Source organism: Ursus americanus, chromosome 36, assembly GCF_024610735.1.
Source record: "Ursus americanus isolate L20-20 chromosome 36, mUrsAme1.1.p, whole genome shotgun sequence".
Classification (NCBI taxonomy): domain Eukaryota; kingdom Metazoa; phylum Chordata; class Mammalia; order Carnivora; family Ursidae; genus Ursus; species Ursus americanus.
In genome coordinates, this window is record NC_142162.1 from 26,003,327 (window position 1) to 26,024,373 (window position 21,047).

The window sequence follows — 21,047 nt, forward strand, 5'->3', positions numbered from 1 at the left end:
TTTTTCTTTTTGGAGAGAAAAGGAGGAGATCCATTGATTATAAAGTACAAGTTTTATATTTCAGTGGTGCCTACTCTATAGCTACTATTATTTATTTTAACTAAATCTCTAACATATTTTATACTGTGGCAGAAAGTTGTTTGGCATAGGAAAAGCTACAAAGTTAATGTTTTCCTTCTCATCTTCCTTTTTATTCTACTCATACTGTTTTCCTTAACTTTTCTTCCTTCAAATGTTCTTTCTCCATCCTTAAGTCATTTTTTTTCAATTTTGAGACATAATTCACATAATGTAAAGCTTGCCATTTAAAGTATACAATTTAGTGGCTTTTCACTACTCATTCTAGAACATTTCCATCACCCCCAAAACAAACCCTTTATCTATTGGTAGTCAGTCCCTTCCGCCCTTTCCCCCATCCTCTGGCAATCACTAATCTACTTTTTGTCTCTATGGGTTTACCTATTCTGGACATTTCACATAAATGACATCATACAATATGGGGTCTTTTGTATATGGTTTTGTTCAATTAGAATAATGCTTCCAGGTCTCATGCATGATGTAGCATGTAGCATTCCTTTTTATGGCTGAATGATACTCTGTTGTATGGACATTTGGGCATTTGGGTGTTCTCTGCTGTTTGGCTGTTAGCAATAATGCTGCTTTAAACATTTGTGTAGAAGTTTTTACGTGGACATATGTTTTCATTTCTCTCTAACGTACGTAGGAATAGAATTGCTGGGTTACATATAATGCAATGCTTAACCTATTGAAGCCTAAGTTGTTCTTGTCCTGTATTGTTAAATGGTGTGTTTTTCCTCCATTGGTTACCAGAATTATACAGGGTGTAGGATATCATCAATTAGTACTTGGCTATACATTAAAAAACAAAACAACTTTCATCTAAAACAGTGGTTTTCAACTTTGGCTGCTCATTGGAGTCATCTGGGAAGGTTTAAAATAAACTGGCTCTCACCCCCCAGAGGTTCTGATTTAATTAGTCTCGGGTGCAGCGTGGGCCTCCAGGTGATTATGTGTAGCCAAGACCGGGAACCACTGTTCTAACCCTGACTGAAGTTAGACTTGCTACTTGAAAAGGGGGGGCGGGGACGTCATATATATACTTTTCTTGGCAAAGCTGCTACACATTTGAATGACTTGATAAAGTGTCTCTCTATTCTCTTTTTAATGTACGTAATAGTGATTGAAAGCACATACTCAATCAGTCTACCTAGATTTGAACCTGGCTCTACTGTATAACCTTGCAAAAGTTGCTTAACCTCACTCTTCCTTAGTTTCTACATCTGTAAAATGTGGAATTAAATAGTGCTTGCAATGGTCTGGATGTTTGTGTCTTCCTACCAAAATTCCTATGTTGAAATCCTAATTCTTGGTGTGATGGTATTATTAGGTGGGACCTTTGGGAGGGGCTTAAGCCATGGAGGTGGAGTCCTCATGGATGGGATTAGTGCCTTATAACAGAGGCTCCAGAAGACTCCTTAGCCCCTTCCACCACATAAGGCATCAGTTTTGCACCAGAAAGAGGGCCCTGATGAGAAAGTGACAGTGCTAGTACCTTGAGCTCAGACTTTTGCCTCCAGAACTGTGACAAATAAATTTCTGTTGTTAATAAACTACCAAGTCTGTGTTTTTTGTTATAGCTGCTGGATGGATGAAGAGAGTGTTTTAAGGATTAAATGAATGTGTGTGTGTGTGTATTTCTTTTTTCAGTTTCTTAGAATAGTGTCTTGTATGGGGGCACCCGGGTGGCTCAGTTGCTTAAGCGTCCGAATCTTGATTTTGGGTCAGGTCATGATACTGGGGTTGTGAGATTGAGCCTTGCTTTGGACTCTGCTGGGTGTGGAGCCTGCTTAAGATTCTCTCTCTCCATCTCCCTCTGCCCCCGCCCCACCCTGCCCCATACACACACTCTCTCAAATAAAAAAAATCTTTTAAAAACAATGCCTTGCACGTATAGTGCTTTTTAAGTATTAACTTGTAGTTGTTACTGTGATTCTTCTCAATCCCTTACTCACAATCTAGACTTACAAAATGGTGAGTAAACAACTATAAAAAGTTAGTTGCCATTTTAAAGAACTTTTGTATGTGTTGAATACTTTCATAATAAAAAGTTGAGAAAGTAGCATGATGACACTTTCCTGTGTTATGCACCAGCTTCAACAGTCGTGGCCAGTCTTGTTTCCTCTGTACTCCTACCCATTTACCCACCTCTGAATTATTTTAAAGCATATCCTGCAGGTTACCTTTTAAATGGCTTCTAATTTTATACCTTTTCTTTGAATCTCTGAGGAGGTTGATTATTGGTAGGAAGGTTAGAGAAAGAGAATACGCTGAAGATGGGGGGCCGTGACAGGAGATTGGTTGTATTCCAGGGAGTTGTAAATTCTCTATTCCGGCTAAGTTCTCTGCTTCTTTGTGGCACCCTCTTTTATCCGCCTCTTAATATTTTGCCATGAAAGTACTAAGAACTTACTCAGAACTCATTAGAACCCATTTCTGCCACCTAATGTGAATGAAATATGGTTCCAGCCAACTTTCGCAAGGGCCTTTGCTCTAACCATCTATTAGCAGAACGTCTAGGACAAATTGTTCTGTACTATTTCCATACCTTTGTGATTTGGAATGGTGATCATCTGTTAATGAATGAAAATGTTTCTACAAACCTATATTTACCATGAATATGTGCTAACAGAAGATGTCTCAAGAGAGGCTAAGAATTCATAATTATGCTTGTGAAATGGGGTCTAAAATTAATTCCTTGTTTTTTTCCTCCAGTCTTAAAAAATCTGCTTTCTTGGTTGTTGTAAGCTATCATATTTTTTAAAGATTTTATTTATTTACTTACTTATTTATTTATTTATTTAAGAGGGAGTGAGAGCGAGGAAGCAAGAGGGAGCACGAGTTGGGGGGGAGCAAAAATGAGGGGTGGGCAGGGAGAGAGAGAGAAGCTGACTCCCTGCTGAGCAGGGAGTCCTACCCAGGGCTCAATCCCAGGAGCCTGGGATCATGACCAGAGCCAAAGGCAGACACTTAACTGACTGAGCCACCCAGGCGCCCCTACGCTATCAATATTTTATGATGAAAATAAATATGAATTTTAAAAATAGTATAACTACATTGCAAACTGTTTGATAAATTGGGAAAAGAAGAATCACCCTTAATTCTATCAACATAGCTATTGGTTATATTTTAATGATTCCATTCTAGACTTTTTCTACCCATATTTTTTATAGCAAGTATTTGATTATTTTTAAGTCTTACTTTGTTCACTTCATATACTGACCTTTGCCATTTTGTGTGGTTTTGTGTTTGCTAATCTTACTTAGCCAGGAAAAAAAAAAAAAACCATTTTAGGCAGTCTTTAGTTTTTTAGACGTGCAAAGCTATATACATATTTGTCTAGATAAGTACCTATCAACCGGAAACTTAGTTTAATTTAAACCTGTTTAATATCTGTCTTGACATGTGCAGACTCATGGCTGGCATGAAAATAGTTCAGATGTATAGCTCGTACAGTATTATCAACTTTAATATTTAAATTTAGGGGCGCCTGGGTGGCTCAGTCGTTGAGCGTCTGCCTTCGGCTCAGGGCGTGATCCCGGCATTCTGGGATCGAGCCCCACATCAGGCTCCTCTGCTATGAGCCTGCTTCTTCCTCTCCCACTCCCCCTGCTTGTGTTCCCTCTCTCGCTGGCTGTCTCTATCTCTGTCAAATAAATAAATAAAATCTTAAAAATAAATAAATACAAATTTAGCCTTACCAATGGAACAATTAGTATTTGGTAGCATTTACTTTAATGTCACTTATACTTTGTTGTTTTGCTTTTCTTTTGCCTAATAATATTAAAGTAATACTTCTGCTTCCCTAATAATATTAAAATAATGGCTGACACTTGAATATTGGCCATGTATTAGGCACTAATAATAAGCACTTTGATGGATCATCTTTTTTTAATCCTCACCAAAAGGGCCTGTTATCTCTATTTTACAAATGTAGAAACTGAGTCTTAGTGGGCTTAGCTAATTTGCCTGAGGTCATACAACCAATATATTTTGCGGTCAGAATTTGAATGCTGGAGTTCTTGCTATTCACCACCATGCTAGCCTGCTGTGAACAGAAATTTGCACTTGCTGTCAATACACTGATTACCATGAGAGTCTAATCAAAATATACCAAAGTGAATCACAAATTTTTATCCTACAGTAATACGCTGTTTGGGTGTAACTTGTAGAGCAACTTACATTAGGATTAATTTTAAGAGAAAGAATTAAGTCATGAAGCTAACTTAGTAGAATATTTTAATGTAAAATCTTTGCTTTCCAGTATAAAATGAATTATTTAATAAAATCACTCCTATATTGGTCTAGGCAGGAGACTGGTATTTATGGTGATTTAAAGTGCTGTTTCTTTTATAACTTCTAACGTATCTCTCCATTTTTATCAGTGAGGACACGGGTCTCCTGTTAATTCAGTTCTAAGACCTTTTTCTTTGTATTCCTTCTTCCCAGTAGTATTAGTTTCATTTTCTAAATTTAGATAATTTGAGATTCTACAAGATACTTTTTTTTTTTTTGCTTAGTTGCTTAGGAAAGCAATTTCTTTTTATATTTTTTAAGAATTTATTTAAGTAATCTCTACACCCAGCGTGGGGCTTGAACTCACAACCCCAAGATCAAGAGTCCCATGCTCTATGGACTGAGCCAGCCAGGTGCCCCTAAATAATTTCAGATTCTAAATTACTTTAAAACAGCTGAGAAAAAAGTAAAACAGCTGAAAACCATGATTACTCTTGTCTTTGTTGTTCTTCCTTTAATTATTTTTTAAGATTTTATTTTTAAGTACTCTCTACACCCAATGTGGGGCTTGAACTCACAACCCTGAGATCTAGAATCCATTGCTCTACTAACTGAGCCAGCCAGGTGCCCCAGTTCTTCCTTTAATTTAGATGTCTTTGAATCTTTTAAAGAGTTTTTATGGTTTTATTATAGAAGGCATCTTCAGGGCACCTGGGTGGCTCAGTTGGTTAAGCATATGACTCTTGATTTCAGCTCTGGTCATGAACTCAGGGTTGTGAGATTGAGCCCCACATCCGGCTGCAAGCTCATCAGGGAGTCTGCTTGAGATTCTCTCTCTCTCTCCCCCTCTGCCCCTCTCCCACAAATAAATAAATAAATCTTAAAAAAAAAAAGGCATCTTAAACTTTGGAAATGAGCTTGTCAGGTAGGGTGCTTAGTCTATTTTCCGATATTCAACAGTTCTCATATCATCTGATATTTGTTAAGGGAAGATACATCCAACAGTAAGAGTAGACCATGAGCTATCTTTGGTTTCAGAGTATCCAGACTTGAGTAATAAATCTGCCCTTTACTGACTCAGTCACCTTGGGCAAATTACTTACTTGAGCCTTAGTTTCCCCATCTATAAATTGGTATAATAAAGATAATGATATATATAAGTACTTAGTAGGGTATCTGACACTTAGTAGGTACTCAGTGAATATTTCTTCTTCCCCACTCCCCCCAAAGTTTATAAAAAGAAATTAAGGTAAACTAGGAGTCTTCTAGAAAGCCCAAATGAACCTTAGTAAGGGAGATATGTTATAAAAGCATTGGGGAAAATCTTGCAGTTACCTCTCAAAGGGAGCATATACTATTCTCACAATTAGCATGGTATATTAGGTTCTGCGAGCATTGAAGAAATGACACAGATATTTAATCTATTAGGTTATATCTAAGAACAGTAAGTTTAATGGGATATTTGTGTCAAATGATGTTTTGTTTCCCTTCCCCTCTCCCACCTCTAATTCTCTTTACTACAACATTCTGGATGGAAAGCTTCTGGAGATAGTAATAAATATGAGTAAAGCTATATAGTTAATTCTGGGTTGCACCCTGCCTGACACTTCTGAGCAGTTTTGTAAAGGCTAATAAGAGCCTCGGGAGTATTGTTGCTTTGTCCTTCCCCCTTACAATTCTGCTTTGTCTCTCTTACTCCCATTTATTGTAACCATGTGTTCAACACCCTCAAGAATCCAAAGTACAGGTCTTAGGCAGCTGTGTCCTGATGTCAGCTTGTCAGACATGTGAGAACGTTAAGTCTGTTTCTTGTCTTGTGTGCCATCTACTCAGGAGAGAAAAAAGGAAGTACTAGGCAGCACTTCGAGTTCACCAATGGGTATATCCCTCAAAATGAGCCCATGGCCATGCCAGGGCTGATTCTTCATATCCACCTCCCAACTCATTCTTTCTTTCTTTCTTTCTTTCTTTCTTTCTTTCTTTCTTTCTTTCTTTCTTTCTTATCTTTCTTATCTTTCTTATCTTTCTATCTTATCGTTAGAAGGTAGGACTCTTGGAATCTTCTTGGGGTCAGTTTTATATTCAAGCTTCTGTTTGAACTTATGAGGAGTTTTTGCTCATTTCCACTAGGATGGAAAGATAGCAAATACTGACTTGTACTTGGCAGGAATCAGGTCCAGGAGTAGAATGATACAATTATACAATTTGAGAGATCTGGGCATCCTTATGCTCAAAATGTCTTCCTATGCAGAGGATACCATATTGGAAAACCTGACTAAGGGTGCCACTTCCAGACATTACTTGATTAGCATGTATTAACTCTTCTCACCACTTTCTGCTCTGTTGGGCATTGAGGAGGTATAGACAACTAGAGCATGCTGGGAAGGGCAGGCTTTGAAAAGTATCTTGTTGGGGCTCTGAAAGTAATGGAGAAGCATAACGTTATCTGGAGTATTACGGAAAGAAATCTGGAGGTGAGAGGTGAGAGGTGAGAGGTTCCAAAAACAAGTAACTATGAAAGATTAACAAGAAAAACTGTAGCATGAACAGATCTATGACAAATCTAATGGCTCAAAGGATTGGCCAAGTGATAAAGCATGTGGTTCTATTTATGCTTCTATCTAATGAATGATCAGTTCTTAATTCAAGAAAGACCTTTATATCTTGATTTTATATCTTAGTATATGAACCTTTTGCCAGAGCCAGAGTCCTACAATGGCAAGCAAGATATGAAATTAAATTTGCAACTTTTTGTAGTAATACTTTTTATTATTAGTAATGGTAATTAATAATAATTTTCTTCATGAGCATTAATAACTTTAATCAATGTTCAAAATCGTAATTAAACCTAAAACAGTTACCCGTGACAGTAAAGTTAATAAACAGACCTCCAAATGCAATGCCTTTTTGTACTGAGAATCTAATATTGTTGCTTTTTGCTTTATCAATGATGACTCTATTAAAGTGATGGTTAGCTATGGATGCGACTAAAAAGATTTGTGTGTGACCAGCAGGCCATTCCAGGTTATATATATGTAATGGCAATTTTTGCTTTGTGTTTTTGGTGGATATTTGCAGGCTTTTTGCTACTGGTACATGTAGCTTTGTTTCTAAGACCACTTACATATTTTGACAGTACACCTTATTTTTCTACTTAATGTTAATTCAGCACACATTTGCTGGTGTACCAACTGTCAGATCGTATTAGGTGTTAGAGATAAAAAGATATAACAAAATCTCTGCCTTCCAAGGGTTTAGTCTAGTACATTCCTGGTTAACTAGGTTCCCTGCTGGTCAGTGGGTTTATTCCATGGCGGAATTTCTCAACCTCAGCACTTTGACATTTGGGGCCAGATAGTCCTTTGTTGTGAAGGGCTGTCCTGAGGATAATTCTAGTACTTTTAGCAGCATCCCTTACCCTTACCTAGTAGATGCCAGTAACACTACCCATCCCCCTCAAACTCGTGACAGTCATTGCCAAATGTTCCCTGAGGGTAAATTCGGAATGTAAACCAGGCTTTATCTGTGTCATTGACAAAGAACTTTGGTAAAATTGGTTTTTAAAAATGTAATACCAAAAAAAAGTAATACAAAGCTAGCAAATGTTATGAAAAGAAAGCAACCTAAAATGTTACACAGTACTTATTACTCCAAATGACTTTTCAAAGAGGAATACACAATGGTAGTACTGAATAACACCTTCTAAACGTGTTGTGTTTTAGTCCGAATGTCTGTGAATCTTCTCTGAGCTATGAGTTACTGACTTACTATGTATAGGAGAATTATATAGTTTCTTAGGGACTTCACTAAAACAGCAAACACTATGGTAATTGGAAAGGGAAAATCCGCTATGAAGAATATCAGGTTTTTTCTGAGTTCAGTGTCAACATTACCCTTTTCTCGTTAAGAATGGAAATACTTCATTTTCTCCAATGAGTAGCCTGGACAACTGGCATGTGTCTGGAATGTTCCCTGTGTTCTTCAGGCACACGACTTGGAATTTTTTTACTTTATTAATGGGATACTACCTAACTTAGACCTCTTCACCTTATTCCTTTTCTGTGTTCAAATAATGTATGAATAGCATTGTACAATCAAGAATTAATTTAAATAATCTCTTAAAGCTTGTCTTCTAGTTTGTGCTTCTCAAAGTAGACCGCTTTCTCTTTGAAACAACCACTTAACTAGAAGTCATGAAACCTGAGCTTCAGGTTCACCTCTAGTACTAACTAGCATTTAACCCTTGCATTATCCTTTCTTGGCCTTAATTCCTTCACCTGTGATAGCTAGCTAGTTAGCTAGCTAAAGATATAGATGGGCTTTTTTTTTTTTTTTAAGATTTTATTTATTTATTCGACAGAGATAGAGACAGCCAGCGAGAGAGGGAACACAAGCAGGGGGAGTGGGAGAGGAAGAAGCAGGCTCATAGCGGAGGAGCCTGATGTGGGGCTCGATCCCAGAACGCTGGGATCACGCCCTGAGCCGAAGGCAGACGCTTAACCGCTGTGCCACCCAGGCGCCCCTAGATAGACTTTTTTATCCTGTTTTCCGGATAAGTATCCTGAATTCCATAAATCCACACTTTTTGTTCAAACAAACCCTTTTGTATCTTTATTCTTACAGAATATCCACATTTCACTTTCTGTGCTTACCAAAAGTTGTAATTCATCATGGATAATCTGTCATCAGAAGAAATTCAGCTGAGAGCCCACCAGGTTACTGATGAGGTAAACATTTTACTTGGAATAAGTAATTCTCTTTCAGTTTTCACAGTGGAAGGATGAGAGGACCTTCTTAGAAGTCCATTTTGGCCTCCTCCCTGTCCCTTTATGTCCAAGAATGCATTTGCCTCAGAGTGCCATTGCTGGCCCCTTAGTTTTTCAGCTCACCAAAAACTAAATAAGTGAAAGCAGCTTGTATGATTTTTTTTTTTGTCATTGTTTAACAGTTACTTACAACAAAGATACTCTAGATTTGAGGAATTGGAAACATCTGTGTAATATACCTAGATTTCTGCTTACATTAAACTTTTATACATGCCATTAACTTTACCCTCCAAATTTTCTCTTAAGGAGTAACCGGTAGGAAGAAAATAGCTAAAATTACAGTGATCAACTTTCTTTTTTTGTTTGTTTTTGTTTTAAAAGGGGGAGAGATGACTGGGCTGGCAATATTTGAAAATAGAGTAGCATCATGACTATGTGATCAGATTTTTTTTTTTTTTTTGCTACATATTTTAGAATACTAAAAGCCTGTGTTTTTCCCTAGTCTCTGGAGAGTACAAGGAGAATCCTCGGTTTAGCCCTTGAGGTAAGACAGTGTTTAATCATTAAGTACAAAAATTGTATAAGAGGGATCTTGATAGCACAAGCTGGAATTTGTGTCAAGAGTCAGAAGTAGATGATATCAGTAAGCTTTATTATTTGAAACTAGGAGTTGCTGAACTTGCCAAACCATCACTGATGGGCCTTTTGTGTTTTTCCCATTGACACTATTAGAATATGACAGGGAAGATCAATTCACCATGAATTTGTGACTTAATTATATGGCGGGGTTAATATGTTAAACTTTGTTGCTTTGGAATATTAGTTTTCTCGGTAACTCTAATCCTCTGAGAACTTAATGTTTCTAAATGATTCTCTCTTGCTATTAGGCCTTATAGCCTTTGTTTCTGTTGCTTTTGTTTGTTTTGTAGTGTTAGCAACTTTTTTCTCTTCTTTTAGTCTCAGGATGCAGGAATCAAGACTATCACTATGCTGGATGAACAAGGGGGTGAGTCGCAGTCATTGGCAGAAACTCTTGATTTGATTTAGGATGCCAGAAAGCCCTTCCAAATCAGCCATGTCTAAAATTAAGCCTTGGGAGTACCTTCCCTATGTAGGATAAGAGTATACATTTACTTCTTTTTTCTGATTTGAATTATATCATGTTCATTGCCTACTTGAGGTGGGAGCAACAATGGCCAATTATATGCCAAGTGTTTGTCAGGTAACAGGACTTACTGCGTGTATTTGTCGTATGTACATTAGATACTATGATACTCTAGCATTATTTTCAGAAATCAAGTTAAGTCGTTAAACAGGTTTAGATTCAGGTGAGCTCCATTTGAGTTGGCCCTGAGCAATCTGGCCTAGATTTTATTAGACTTATAGATAGCCTTCAAGTTTTGAACTTATTCAGACAGAGAAATGCTGGGGATCCAGTGTGGTCAAAGTACACTTAATTTGGGCTCAAGGGTGATCTCTAAATAAACTCTCACATGCTCCTATTATATAACTTTTTTTAGAATGAATCTTCCCACAATAAGAAGCCAGGTCCCTCAGGATCAGGTTGTGAAAGACTGTTTTCAGTTGGACAGTATGTAGTACCTTCTGGCACTGATACAGTCACTGGGATGGGTTACTGGTGGGTTCAGAGTCGAAGTTTGCTGTTCCATAAGAATAGTGTCTTCTCGTTGGCACTGTGACTGTAACACAAGATGTCACTTCCACAACTTATTCTTAGAACAACTAAACCGCATAGAAGAAGGCATGGACCAAATAAATAAAGACATGAGAGAGGCAGAGAAGACTTTAACGGAACTCAACAAGTGCTGTGGCCTTTGCGTCTGCCCATGTAATAGGTGAGTTGAGAAATCAAGACCTTTTTAAAATTAAGGTGAGAACATCCCCTCCTCCCACCCTCCAGGAAGGTCAGAAGTGTGACTGGGCCTGAATAAGGAACTGTGTTAGATAAATTTAAGCTGTTTTTCCTTCAGCAGATCAAGCTTTTCATGTAAATGGGCATGTTCACCAAAACCATGGCTTAAATTTAGTCCATCCTTGGATCAAGTTCCAATTTCATTTTTTAATAGTATATGAAATATAAGAAATATACATCTGGATAATACAGAGCAGGATAGAATTAGTGTCTTTTCCTTTCAAACACAGAATATTAACAAAATACATATTCTGCGGCAGGCACATGAGGACTGTCCAAGGGAGTAAAGGACTTGGATCCTATCTTCAAAAGACCTACCATGTGGTTGGATGTATGAGGAAGAATAGCAAACAAGTAGAAAATATATAAGTCTAGTGCTAGAGCATATGTCAGCTGAGGGTAAGGGAACAGAATTGATAAAATTTGGTTTGGAAGAATATTACAGGAGAAAGAGGACTTGCATTGAACTCAGTGATTAGAAGGATTTGAATAGATGTGGAAGAACTAGGGGGCATTTCCTAATGTAAACAAGTTATAAAGGAGCTTGACTTAACTGAGCTGCATGATTCATAGAGATGAGAAGTGAAAAACAAGACATAAGTAGGCAGACTAAGGGGTAGATGGATTGGAATGGAGTATGTAATTACACTAGTTAGGAACCTTTTGTAATCTAGGCCTGTGAGGTGAGGCCTTATTATTGAGATTAGAGGAAAAAAGTATAAGTCAAAGGAATTTATTTTAAAGCAATTGACCGTAAGTCAGACACAAAGAAGGGAGAATCAAAGAAGTCTCTGAAAATTTGAAGTTTCTGATAAGCTAGGAGATGAAAAGTCCTCAAACTTTGTGTGTATAGTGTATAAGATTATGACTGACAGAAAGAGATTCATTCTTTTTGGTGACTCCGTTATGAATATTTTAATTCCCTTACTCTTCGGTAAACCAAACTCCATGCTGTTAACAAATATTTTATTTCAACGAAGAGGAGGTTTGAGCTGAGGCAGTTAACCATTATCTTCCCTTCTGTCTGTTATTAACAAAACAACAACTTTGAACTTTCCCCGTAGTTGAAGTGACAACGTCTGGAGATCAAATGACCATCCTTACTGCTGAGAGCATTCATTTGAGAAGAGCTTCATAAATTAGTACTTCATCTAGTTGTCTCAGCTGGTATGATAAACCAAGAGTGGGTTACAAAGGTTTACATACTCTCAGCAATTTTACTTCTCAAGGAGTTAGGCATGGGGTAACTTTTGTTATATTGTCATACTTTTAGATAGGTGTTTTCAGGTGACAGCGTTCTCTGTGCCATCTCTACAAGAGAAAATAGAATTAAGTTGCTTATTGGTCAACTTTAGTGTTTGTTTTGAGCATAACAAGTTAAAACTTGACAGTATTCTTCCTAGTGTTGTCCACTGGCTTTCTATTCTAAAACAAATCTGTTGGCCTGTTTAGACCTTGGTTAACTCTCTAAAAGTGCATATTTAAATATGACTTGTCAATCAGGGCTTAACAGATTACCTTAAGCAAACAAGTTAGAAATGCACAGATTTTTTATCTAAACTCTTAACTATATTTTGCAAACTTGTGCTTTTTTCCTGTGTTCTATGTACCCTTTTGAAAGTGCAGAAGAGAAAAATCAAATTAATTTCCCTGAGATCACATATTAGGAGAAGAGCAAGGCAGAAGTCATCCTCCCTAGAACATAGAGCAAAATCAGCTGAGTCGGGGGTTGATAAACAGGAAAAGCAGTGAATCCTAAGATGGTCTAATATCTTAGAAAGTGGGAAATGGAACTACAGAAGTATTAATTATTAGTAAGTATTACTATTTCACTTTGTATATCCCAGCCAAGCGTAGACAGGATTTTCTGGGACACTGGTGAGAGAGAAGGTAGAGTATGGTCCTGAGGCAATTTGCAGCCTCTCACCTCAGCAGAACCCTTTCTCAGTAGGTCCGGAGAATGCAGTACTTAGTAGACGGAATCAAGGGGCTCCTGTAAGAGAACAGTTGTTCCCTGAAGAGAAGAGAGTGATACTCCAGTTTAAAGATGTCAGATTTTAATTGCCTTCCTTGCGTCTATGTCTTCTTTATAACATTGACTTTTTGGCCTCTGTGGTAACCTTGTCTTCAGCTCTGTCTACTATTATTCCTGCCAGTGTCTTAATCTTTCTAATTTTATCTGCTAATCCGGGTTTTAGTTAGGCTTATTGTATAAATAGCCATAACATGAGCTTCTCAAAGGCAGATGCAGGCTCATATAAGGCTAGTATTAATTCTCGTACTGATAAAAACCCAGGTCCACAGTCTCTTATCTGCCACTTAGAAATCTGAAAAACTCTGAAAACCAAGGATTTAGGTTTGGGTTTTTTTCCCCCAAAATATGCCACAGCTCATTAATTAGGCCATAAAACATAACATGAGCTGAAACTTTATAATCTTTATCCCACGTAGTGTAAATGTTAGTTTCACTACAGAATATTCATGTATTTATTGATTATGTGGTACTGCTCAAAATGTCTCACATCCAAGGGTTTGGATGAGATTCGTGGGCCTGTATGTTAATTTAGGCTCTTATTATTCTGAGCGCTTTAAATTTAATCCTAACAGTAATCTTAATATGAGATAGACTTCTTCTTATCACCATTTTACACATGGGGAAATAGAGGCACAAAGATGTTACACCAGAAATGGGAGAGCTGAGATTCAAAACCAGGCAGAGTCTCAGCTTCTAACTATATAGCTACATTGCTTGACTTTGGCAGGAAAAGAATGAACCTTTTTGTTGTTGCTGTCGTTAGATGTATTGCTATATAGAAAATGTCTTGAATAGATTTGTTCTTTGAGATTTTTTTTGTTTGGTAGTATTCATTGAAGCCAGGTCAGTAAATGAAACAGATGTGGAAATAGCTTTACTTAACAGAACCCTCTATTAGAAGAGAATTTTAACTCTAGCTGATTCTTTTTAAAGGACTACCAGAATTTAAACAGACTACCAGGATTAAACTTTTCTTTTAATTAATTAATTTTTTATTATGTTCCGTTAGTCACTGTATAGTACAACATTAGTTTTTGATACAGTGTTCAACGATTCATTAGTTGCGTATAACACCCAATTTAAACTTTAAAATTGTGAACAGGTGTCATTATCTTTGACGTTAACTTTGATAAGTCATCATTCTAATTGTTAAACTAATTAACAGGAGTTTAAAAGGAAGCAGACTTAAAATGGGAAGTCTCAAAATAGTAAACTCTCTGGTGTCCCAGTTTATTCTCACGCAAGATATTCTGTCTGAACTTGCCTCTCTTCAGTATGTCCTTATAATGTCAAATACAGTTTGAAGACAAATTGGTAATTCTGGACCACTTTTAAGAGAAGTTCAAAATTGGTACTACAGATTTTCTACTATTCAAGTATTATGTCATACTGAGATGTAAAAATTCAGCCCTGATTGTTAAAATAAATGTTGAATTATATTTTAGTCAACATTTGAGTTCCCCCTCTATCCTACTCACTGGAGATACAGAGATGAGTAGGGCATTGCTCTGGCGCTGTTTCATTTGTCATTACTCTTTATTTTTTTTTCTGCTTGACATGGTACCTGATATTAGTACGTGTTCAATAAATACTTGTTGATTGAATGTCCTTCAGAAACTTGTTGGCTGATGGGAGAGTTAAACATGTAAAAATACTTTTTTTAAGTGAAATACAAATGAAGTATATAACAGAAATAACTAGAAGAAATCTGTAACCACCAAGAAAGAACGAAGAAATTTTAGAACCTCTCCATTAGTTTTTACCTTCTCTTCATACTGTTTTTCATAATTTTAGGAAAGAATATCGTCACCCAGACATTCTTAAGAAAAATGAAGTGTGCTCTGGTTTAAATCATTTTCCTGTTTTTCTTTTTATCTAGATTCTCAGATGTTCGTTGTTTCTATGAAACCAGGCAGGAATTTAAATGCATTATGTTTTTAGAATTCTAAACTTGCTTCTGTTCTGTTTGGCATTCACTCTTTTCTGCATTTCATTCTCTCACTTAATTAATCTCTTCCTTTCTAATCTGCTTACTAAAAATGAAGATTTAACATCAGGAGCCGAGCTCAGTAACTGATCAAAGGGAACTTTAAGATGCAGTCTTGTGGCGCAGTTTGGGCTGTTAATCTGCTATCTAAAGGTGATGCTTCAAATGGTTTTTCTGTGCATGTGCATGGATGTTGTGAATGGTGAAGACTGTCTTTAAAATTGTGCTGTGGTGTGTAATGTAAAGTGAGTTTGTTCTGGGTGCTGTATGCCAAAAGATGGACTTGACACAATGTTCTTAATTTATAAGCCACTCTTTGACTAATGGTTCTGATAACTAAATTTTTGCTGAATAACATTTGAGATTATAAAAATAAAAACACCCCTGAAGTTTCTAAAGATTTTTTAATTAAGTTGATATTTGTAGGGACTTGCTTCATCCTAGTTCTGATCAAAGGTAAGGGAATTCAGGCTAAATCCACCTCTCTCCATAGGACTTCGATTTCAGCATCCTGTCTTCTGTTACTTCCCTGTGCCTTTCCGGTTCCAGAATCAAGATTTTTCCTATTAAAGAGTTGCTTCTCATGATTTGGATTCTCCATAACTTAGGCCACTACCAAATTGGAATTGCCAATCTAGTCATCTTGAATACCATTTAGAACAAGGTGGGATATAAACTTAAAATGTTACCTTATCTAGTATTTTCTTTCCTTTAAATAAGGATTTTCCCTCTTAATCTGCTCTGTAATTCCTATTATGTCCCATGTTAGCTTGCTCTGGCTTCACGTTGAATTAATACAGAGCTAACTAATCTTAATTTTTTATGAACGTTAACCCTGTAGTCTGCCTACTGTTTAGTATAATGTTTGACTCCTTTAATTTTGGATATTTATAGGAACTGTGAAGACATGGTTAAATGTTAGAAAATTAAGCATTTGATTTTTTTTTTTTTAAAGATTTTATTTATTTATTTGACAGAGACAGAGATAGAGACAGCCAGTGAGAGAGGGAACACAAGCAGGGGGAGTGGGAGAGGAAGAAGCAGGCTCATAGCAGAGGAGCCTGATGTGGGGCTTGATCCCAGAACGCCAGGATCACGCCCTGAGCCGAAGGCAGACGCTCAACCACTGTGCCACCCAGGCGCCCCTAAGCATTTGATTTTTTACCCTTTGTTTCTTGCCCTCCTTTTTCTTCCCTCCTGTAGTCTGATGACCCAACACACACGCACACTCATGCTCATTATTTTGTCCCTTTTCTTCCTGATATGAAAGAATTATAGCTAATATTGGGCTTTCTTTTTGCTACTTTTATTCAGTTAGTATTAATATTGACAACCAAAACTAAATAGTTAAAATTGCTGTGATCATATCTTTTTTAACTTTTTGAATTTTGTTTATTTTTTAAGTGAGCTGGGCATGGAGCTTAACACAGAGCTTGAATTCAAGACCCTGAGATCCAGACCTGAGCTGAGATCAAGAGTCAGATGCTTAACCAACTGAGCCCCCCAGGCTCACTGTGATCATATCTTGATGCTTGTTTTCTGCTTTTACAGCAGCTTCTTGAATTGATTAAGGGATATTTCAAGTTATTATTTCAAACTTGCCATTTTTGTTGTGTGTTTTTTTTTTAAGATTGTATTTATTTGAGAGAGAGATTGAGAACATGGGCAGGGGAAGGGGCAGAGGGAAAACCAGACTCCTCACTGAGCAGGGAGCCAGATGTGGGGCTCTATCCCAGGACCTTGGGATCATGACCTGAGCTGAAAACAGGCGCTTAACCGACTGAGCCACCCAGGTGCCCTCAAACTTACCATTTTTGAATGAGATATTTATATGGAAAAAAATCGTAATGATTATTAGACTCCTCAAAACTGACAGAGTAAATCTAACTTTCCAGATGGTATTCTTTTTTTTTTTTTTAAAGATTTTATTTATTTATTTGACAGAGATAGAGACAGCCAGCGAGAGAGGGAACACAAGCAGGGGGAGTAGGAGAGGAAGAAGCAGGCTCATAGCGGAAGAGCCTGATGTGGGGCTCGATCCCACAACGCTGGGATCACGCCCTGAGCCGAAGGCAGACGCTTAACCGCTGTGCCACCCTGGCGCCCCAGATGGCATTCTTAATAGCAGTTCTATCACAAATTTGCTTAAGCATTTTATCATGAAGTCTAATTTCTTCTCAGAAGGGCTATAAATTTCATTAAGCAAAAGAGTTCAGTTGCAGATCAGAATCGTTTCTTTTCTTACTGTAGGCCAAAACAACTTGGGCCTAGATGTCTTTTGTTGTGACCCTATTCCAACTGTATTCAGCTGTCTGTAGATCTGACTGAGCCAAATAATGGAAGTTTGCTTAAGGTTCTACAGCTGTGGAATGACAGGTCTAGGATTGGGATTCAAGTCAATGTACTACAAATCTTGTGGTCTTTTAAAAAAAGAAAAATCTTGGTGTGTACTTTTGCTTCATCCAGATTAATTTCTCAGCGTCCCAGTATATACAAATACTAAGGTAGACTACTGGAGTAACTAAAATACTCCTTCTACAAGAGATTGGAAGGCCCTTAGACAGTGTTTCTTTTCCCTGGCTGGGAAGCTAAGTGAGCTTTTGAATTTAAATAAAACAATAATAACAATAAAAGATTCCTGGGCTCTACCCCATACATACTAGAGCAAAATTTTCAGAGTGTAACTTAGGCATCTGTGTGTTCAAAAGCCTCCAGGTTGCCTTGTGCTCAGTCAGGTTTGGGAAATATTACCTTTAAAGCATTCAAGACCCTTTTGGGATGCTTGGGTGGCTCAGTAGGTTAAGCATGCCTTCAGCTCAGGTCATGATCCCAAGGTCCCACATTGGGCTCCCTGCTTGGCAGGGAGCCTGCTTCTCCCTCTGCCTGCTGCTCTCCCTGCTTATGCTCTCTCTCTCTCTCACAAATAAATAAAATCGTTAAAAAAAAAAAAAGCATTTAAGGCCCTTTGAAGGAAGACAAGATTAAAATCATCATTATTACTAGATGGGCAGCTACTTGACAATTCCTTAAAAAACAGGCGACTTTTAAGGGTATTCCACCTTGGTGGGACAAACTCTAGGGTGATGGCAAGAGGCAGGGTAAACTGGAAGGCATTACCTAGCGTGCACGTGCTAAAAGAGGCATGGAGCAGTCATGTGGATAAAGATACAAAATGAGCACCATTTAAAAATCAACTCTTCATACACACGCAGAACATGTCATAACTGCACAAGAAAAATGCAGGGGTTTTTTTTCCCCAGCTCATTTGAAAGTAAACATGACAACCCAATACAAAGCTGTAAAAAGAAAAAGTCAAAGTCAGCTTTTTATACCTTGTCCCCTAACTATTAAGAGAACATCTTCTAGGATCCAGTCCTCTTAAATAAGAGAGAAGGATTTGATAACCATTCTGATTCCTTGTTTATAATACAGACCATGATTTAATTTGAAACTCATTCATAATATGTTAAAACAATTCATTTGCATCCTAAGCCCCTTTATCTAGTTATGGAAGGAAGAATTCCCAAAACCTAAAGGAATTTCAGATCTTATCTCTTAAGGGTGAGGAGGAGATTGGAGCATGTCTATACTCCTGGATAGCCCAGGAGCTGGCAGACCCTGTCCCGGTCTACTCTTTATGGACTAGGACTCTCAGAAATGTCATGTTGTTCGCATAGTGACTTCTGAATCCCAGCCCTCACTCTTTGACCTGCTCTACAATCTGACATACTGATAAAAGCTGCACTTAGATTACTTCTATTAATACTTCTGGTTATTAACTTTCTGATAAACTTACATGCTATTTATTTTGTTTACTAGGTATTCCTCTGCTTTAGGAATTTGAGAACTTACCTTATTAACAAAGAATACATGTAAATGGATTTCATCAGACTAACAGATAATTATATATAAATATTCATTTAAGAAAGGTATATCCCACCTTGTTCCAGGACAGATTTAACACAGCTTCTTAATAAATTGATCAATTAATTAAACATAGTAGCACAAGTAGGAAATTGTGAGAACATAAAGTGGAACCAAGGAAGGCACTTTGAGTAGCTCTTCAGTGTTCATAGATATATTTACTTTTTCAGTACCTCTTATAAAAAAGGTAGTAGTACCCTTTCTGTAGCATTAATGATTAAGGTTAAGATCTGATTCTAGGTTTGCTATGAGGAATCCTTACGTCTATTAGGGAAGGAGCTACTGTTATCATAAGATATCTCCTCTGCTTTTGCAGTTTTAAAGCTTCCTTGTTAACATTATGTGGAATAAATCAGAGACCAATATTATAGCTATATACTACTATTTGTTTATAGAAAAATAAAAATTAAAATTATGTGAGGGAAAAGCGTCCTAGCCAAATAATCAGTAAAAAAAAGTTTTGTGTGTTTTTTTGTAACAGTCACTTAAAAGTCACTTTACAAGGCTTTTTTTTTCTTGCCATTATTACCAGTTTGAGTAGTAAATCCCTGGATAAAATTCTGGCTTTGACTATATCAGTTACATCTAAAGTTTATACTTTTATTTATTTATTTTTTTAAAAGATTTTTATTTATTTATTTGACAGAGAGACAGCCAGCGAGAGAGGGAACACAAGCAGGGGGAGTGGGAGAGGAAGAAGCAGGCTCATAGCAGAGGAGTCTGATGTGGGGCTCGATCCCATAACGCCGCGATCACGCCCTGAGCCGAAGGCAGACGCTTAACCGCTGTGCCACCCAGGCGCCCCAATACTTTTATTTTTAAGAGGCCTGGATTTAGGATCATTTTTTTTTTTAAGGAAGAAAAGTAAAATCTTAAGTGAAAAAGGCCTAAATCAAGGGATTTGTAACTGGCCAATGTGACCAACATAGTTATCATTGGCTGTTCAATTTGGAAATAATTCATGCCTTTCTTTCATGATTTTTTTTAAATGTAATGCAAAATTCTAACTTTAAAACACTGAATCAGCTGAATCTGCTCTGGTTCAAATAAGTGGGCACCTGGGGTCTGAGTATTGCCCACTCAGCCCTCTTTCCCTTCCATCCTCGTCAACTTGTGAGATCCCTCCAAGGAACCTCATAAGGCATCCCAAGAACACTTCTCCTAAGGAATGTTTTTCCTAGTATCCACTATTTTCTGAAGACTGTCAAAGGCTAGGGGAACCCAAAAAGTCAAATAATTTGCTATTTGCTAACTGCTTGGTGAACATTTTGGGGAAATAGTTTAACCTTTAAAAAAATGTTTAAAGTCAGTGGGCTTACACAATGCATGTTTTTCATATACCATATTGTTACGGAACATAGCTAATCTAGATCTCGCTGTACGTAGCTTTTATGCTGAGGACATTAGAATCATCCTGACGGTAAAAAGCACTAATAATTACAATTCTTCCCTTCCTGTTTTTCTGTATCTCTCTACACTCCTGACTCTTATATAGGACAAAGAACTTTGAGTCTGGTAAGGCCTACAAGGCAACATGGGGAGACGGTGGAGACAACTCTCCTAGCAATGTAGTAGCTAAGCAGCCAGGCCGGGTGACAAACGGTCAGCCTCAACAGCCAGCCACCGGAGCAGCTAGCGGTGGATACATTAAACGGTACGCCCGCTCCTCCTGGGATTTTACCCCTTTCCTAAATGAATGCCTCACTCAGGAGGATGGGTGTTATTACACAGGAACGCTAACTCATCAATGAGAAATAGTGTTTATTCCATTTGAAAAATGCATTTTAAAATCTGCCTTCTGACAAAATGTTGACTGTGTTATTGACTTTTCATTGATGGATTAACTTTTCTTTATGTTTTTCAAAAAAGTACTTTCAAAATTACCCAAGTAAGCATGTTTTACTTCTATAAATAGGAGAATGTGTTTTAAAATGTATCATGCAGGGGTGCCTGGGTTGCTCAGTCAGTTAGGTGTCCGACTCTTGATCTCAGCTTGGGTTTTGATCTTAGGGTCGTGAGTTCAAGCCCAGTGTTGGACTCCATGGTGGGCGTGGAGCCTACTTAAGAAAAATTTGTCATCTGGAGTTA

At 37.5% G+C, this 21,047-nt stretch overlaps 1 protein-coding gene across 4 annotated transcripts in view; it reads left to right on the plus strand.

Annotated features, from left to right (window-relative positions):
• The window catches only part of SNAP23 (synaptosome associated protein 23), a 33,202-nt gene that overhangs the window by 8,373 nt on the left and 3,782 nt on the right, over positions 1–21,047 (plus strand). For 3 of the 4 annotated variants that reach the window (XM_045771545.2, XM_087859121.1, XM_045771553.2), the window contains 6 exons: positions 8,938–9,041; positions 9,583–9,624; positions 10,038–10,086; positions 10,819–10,936; positions 14,928–14,960; positions 20,455–20,613. In XM_045771545.2, the coding sequence (XP_045627501.1) occupies positions 8,985–9,041; positions 9,583–9,624; positions 10,038–10,086; positions 10,819–10,936; positions 14,928–14,960; positions 20,455–20,613 (458 nt within the window). In that variant the 5' untranslated portion in view covers positions 8,938–8,984. The remainder of the gene's footprint in view (positions 1–8,937; positions 9,042–9,582; positions 9,625–10,037; positions 10,087–10,818; positions 10,937–14,927; positions 14,961–20,454; positions 20,614–21,047) is intronic. The other variant, XM_045771559.2, reaches the window with a different exon arrangement.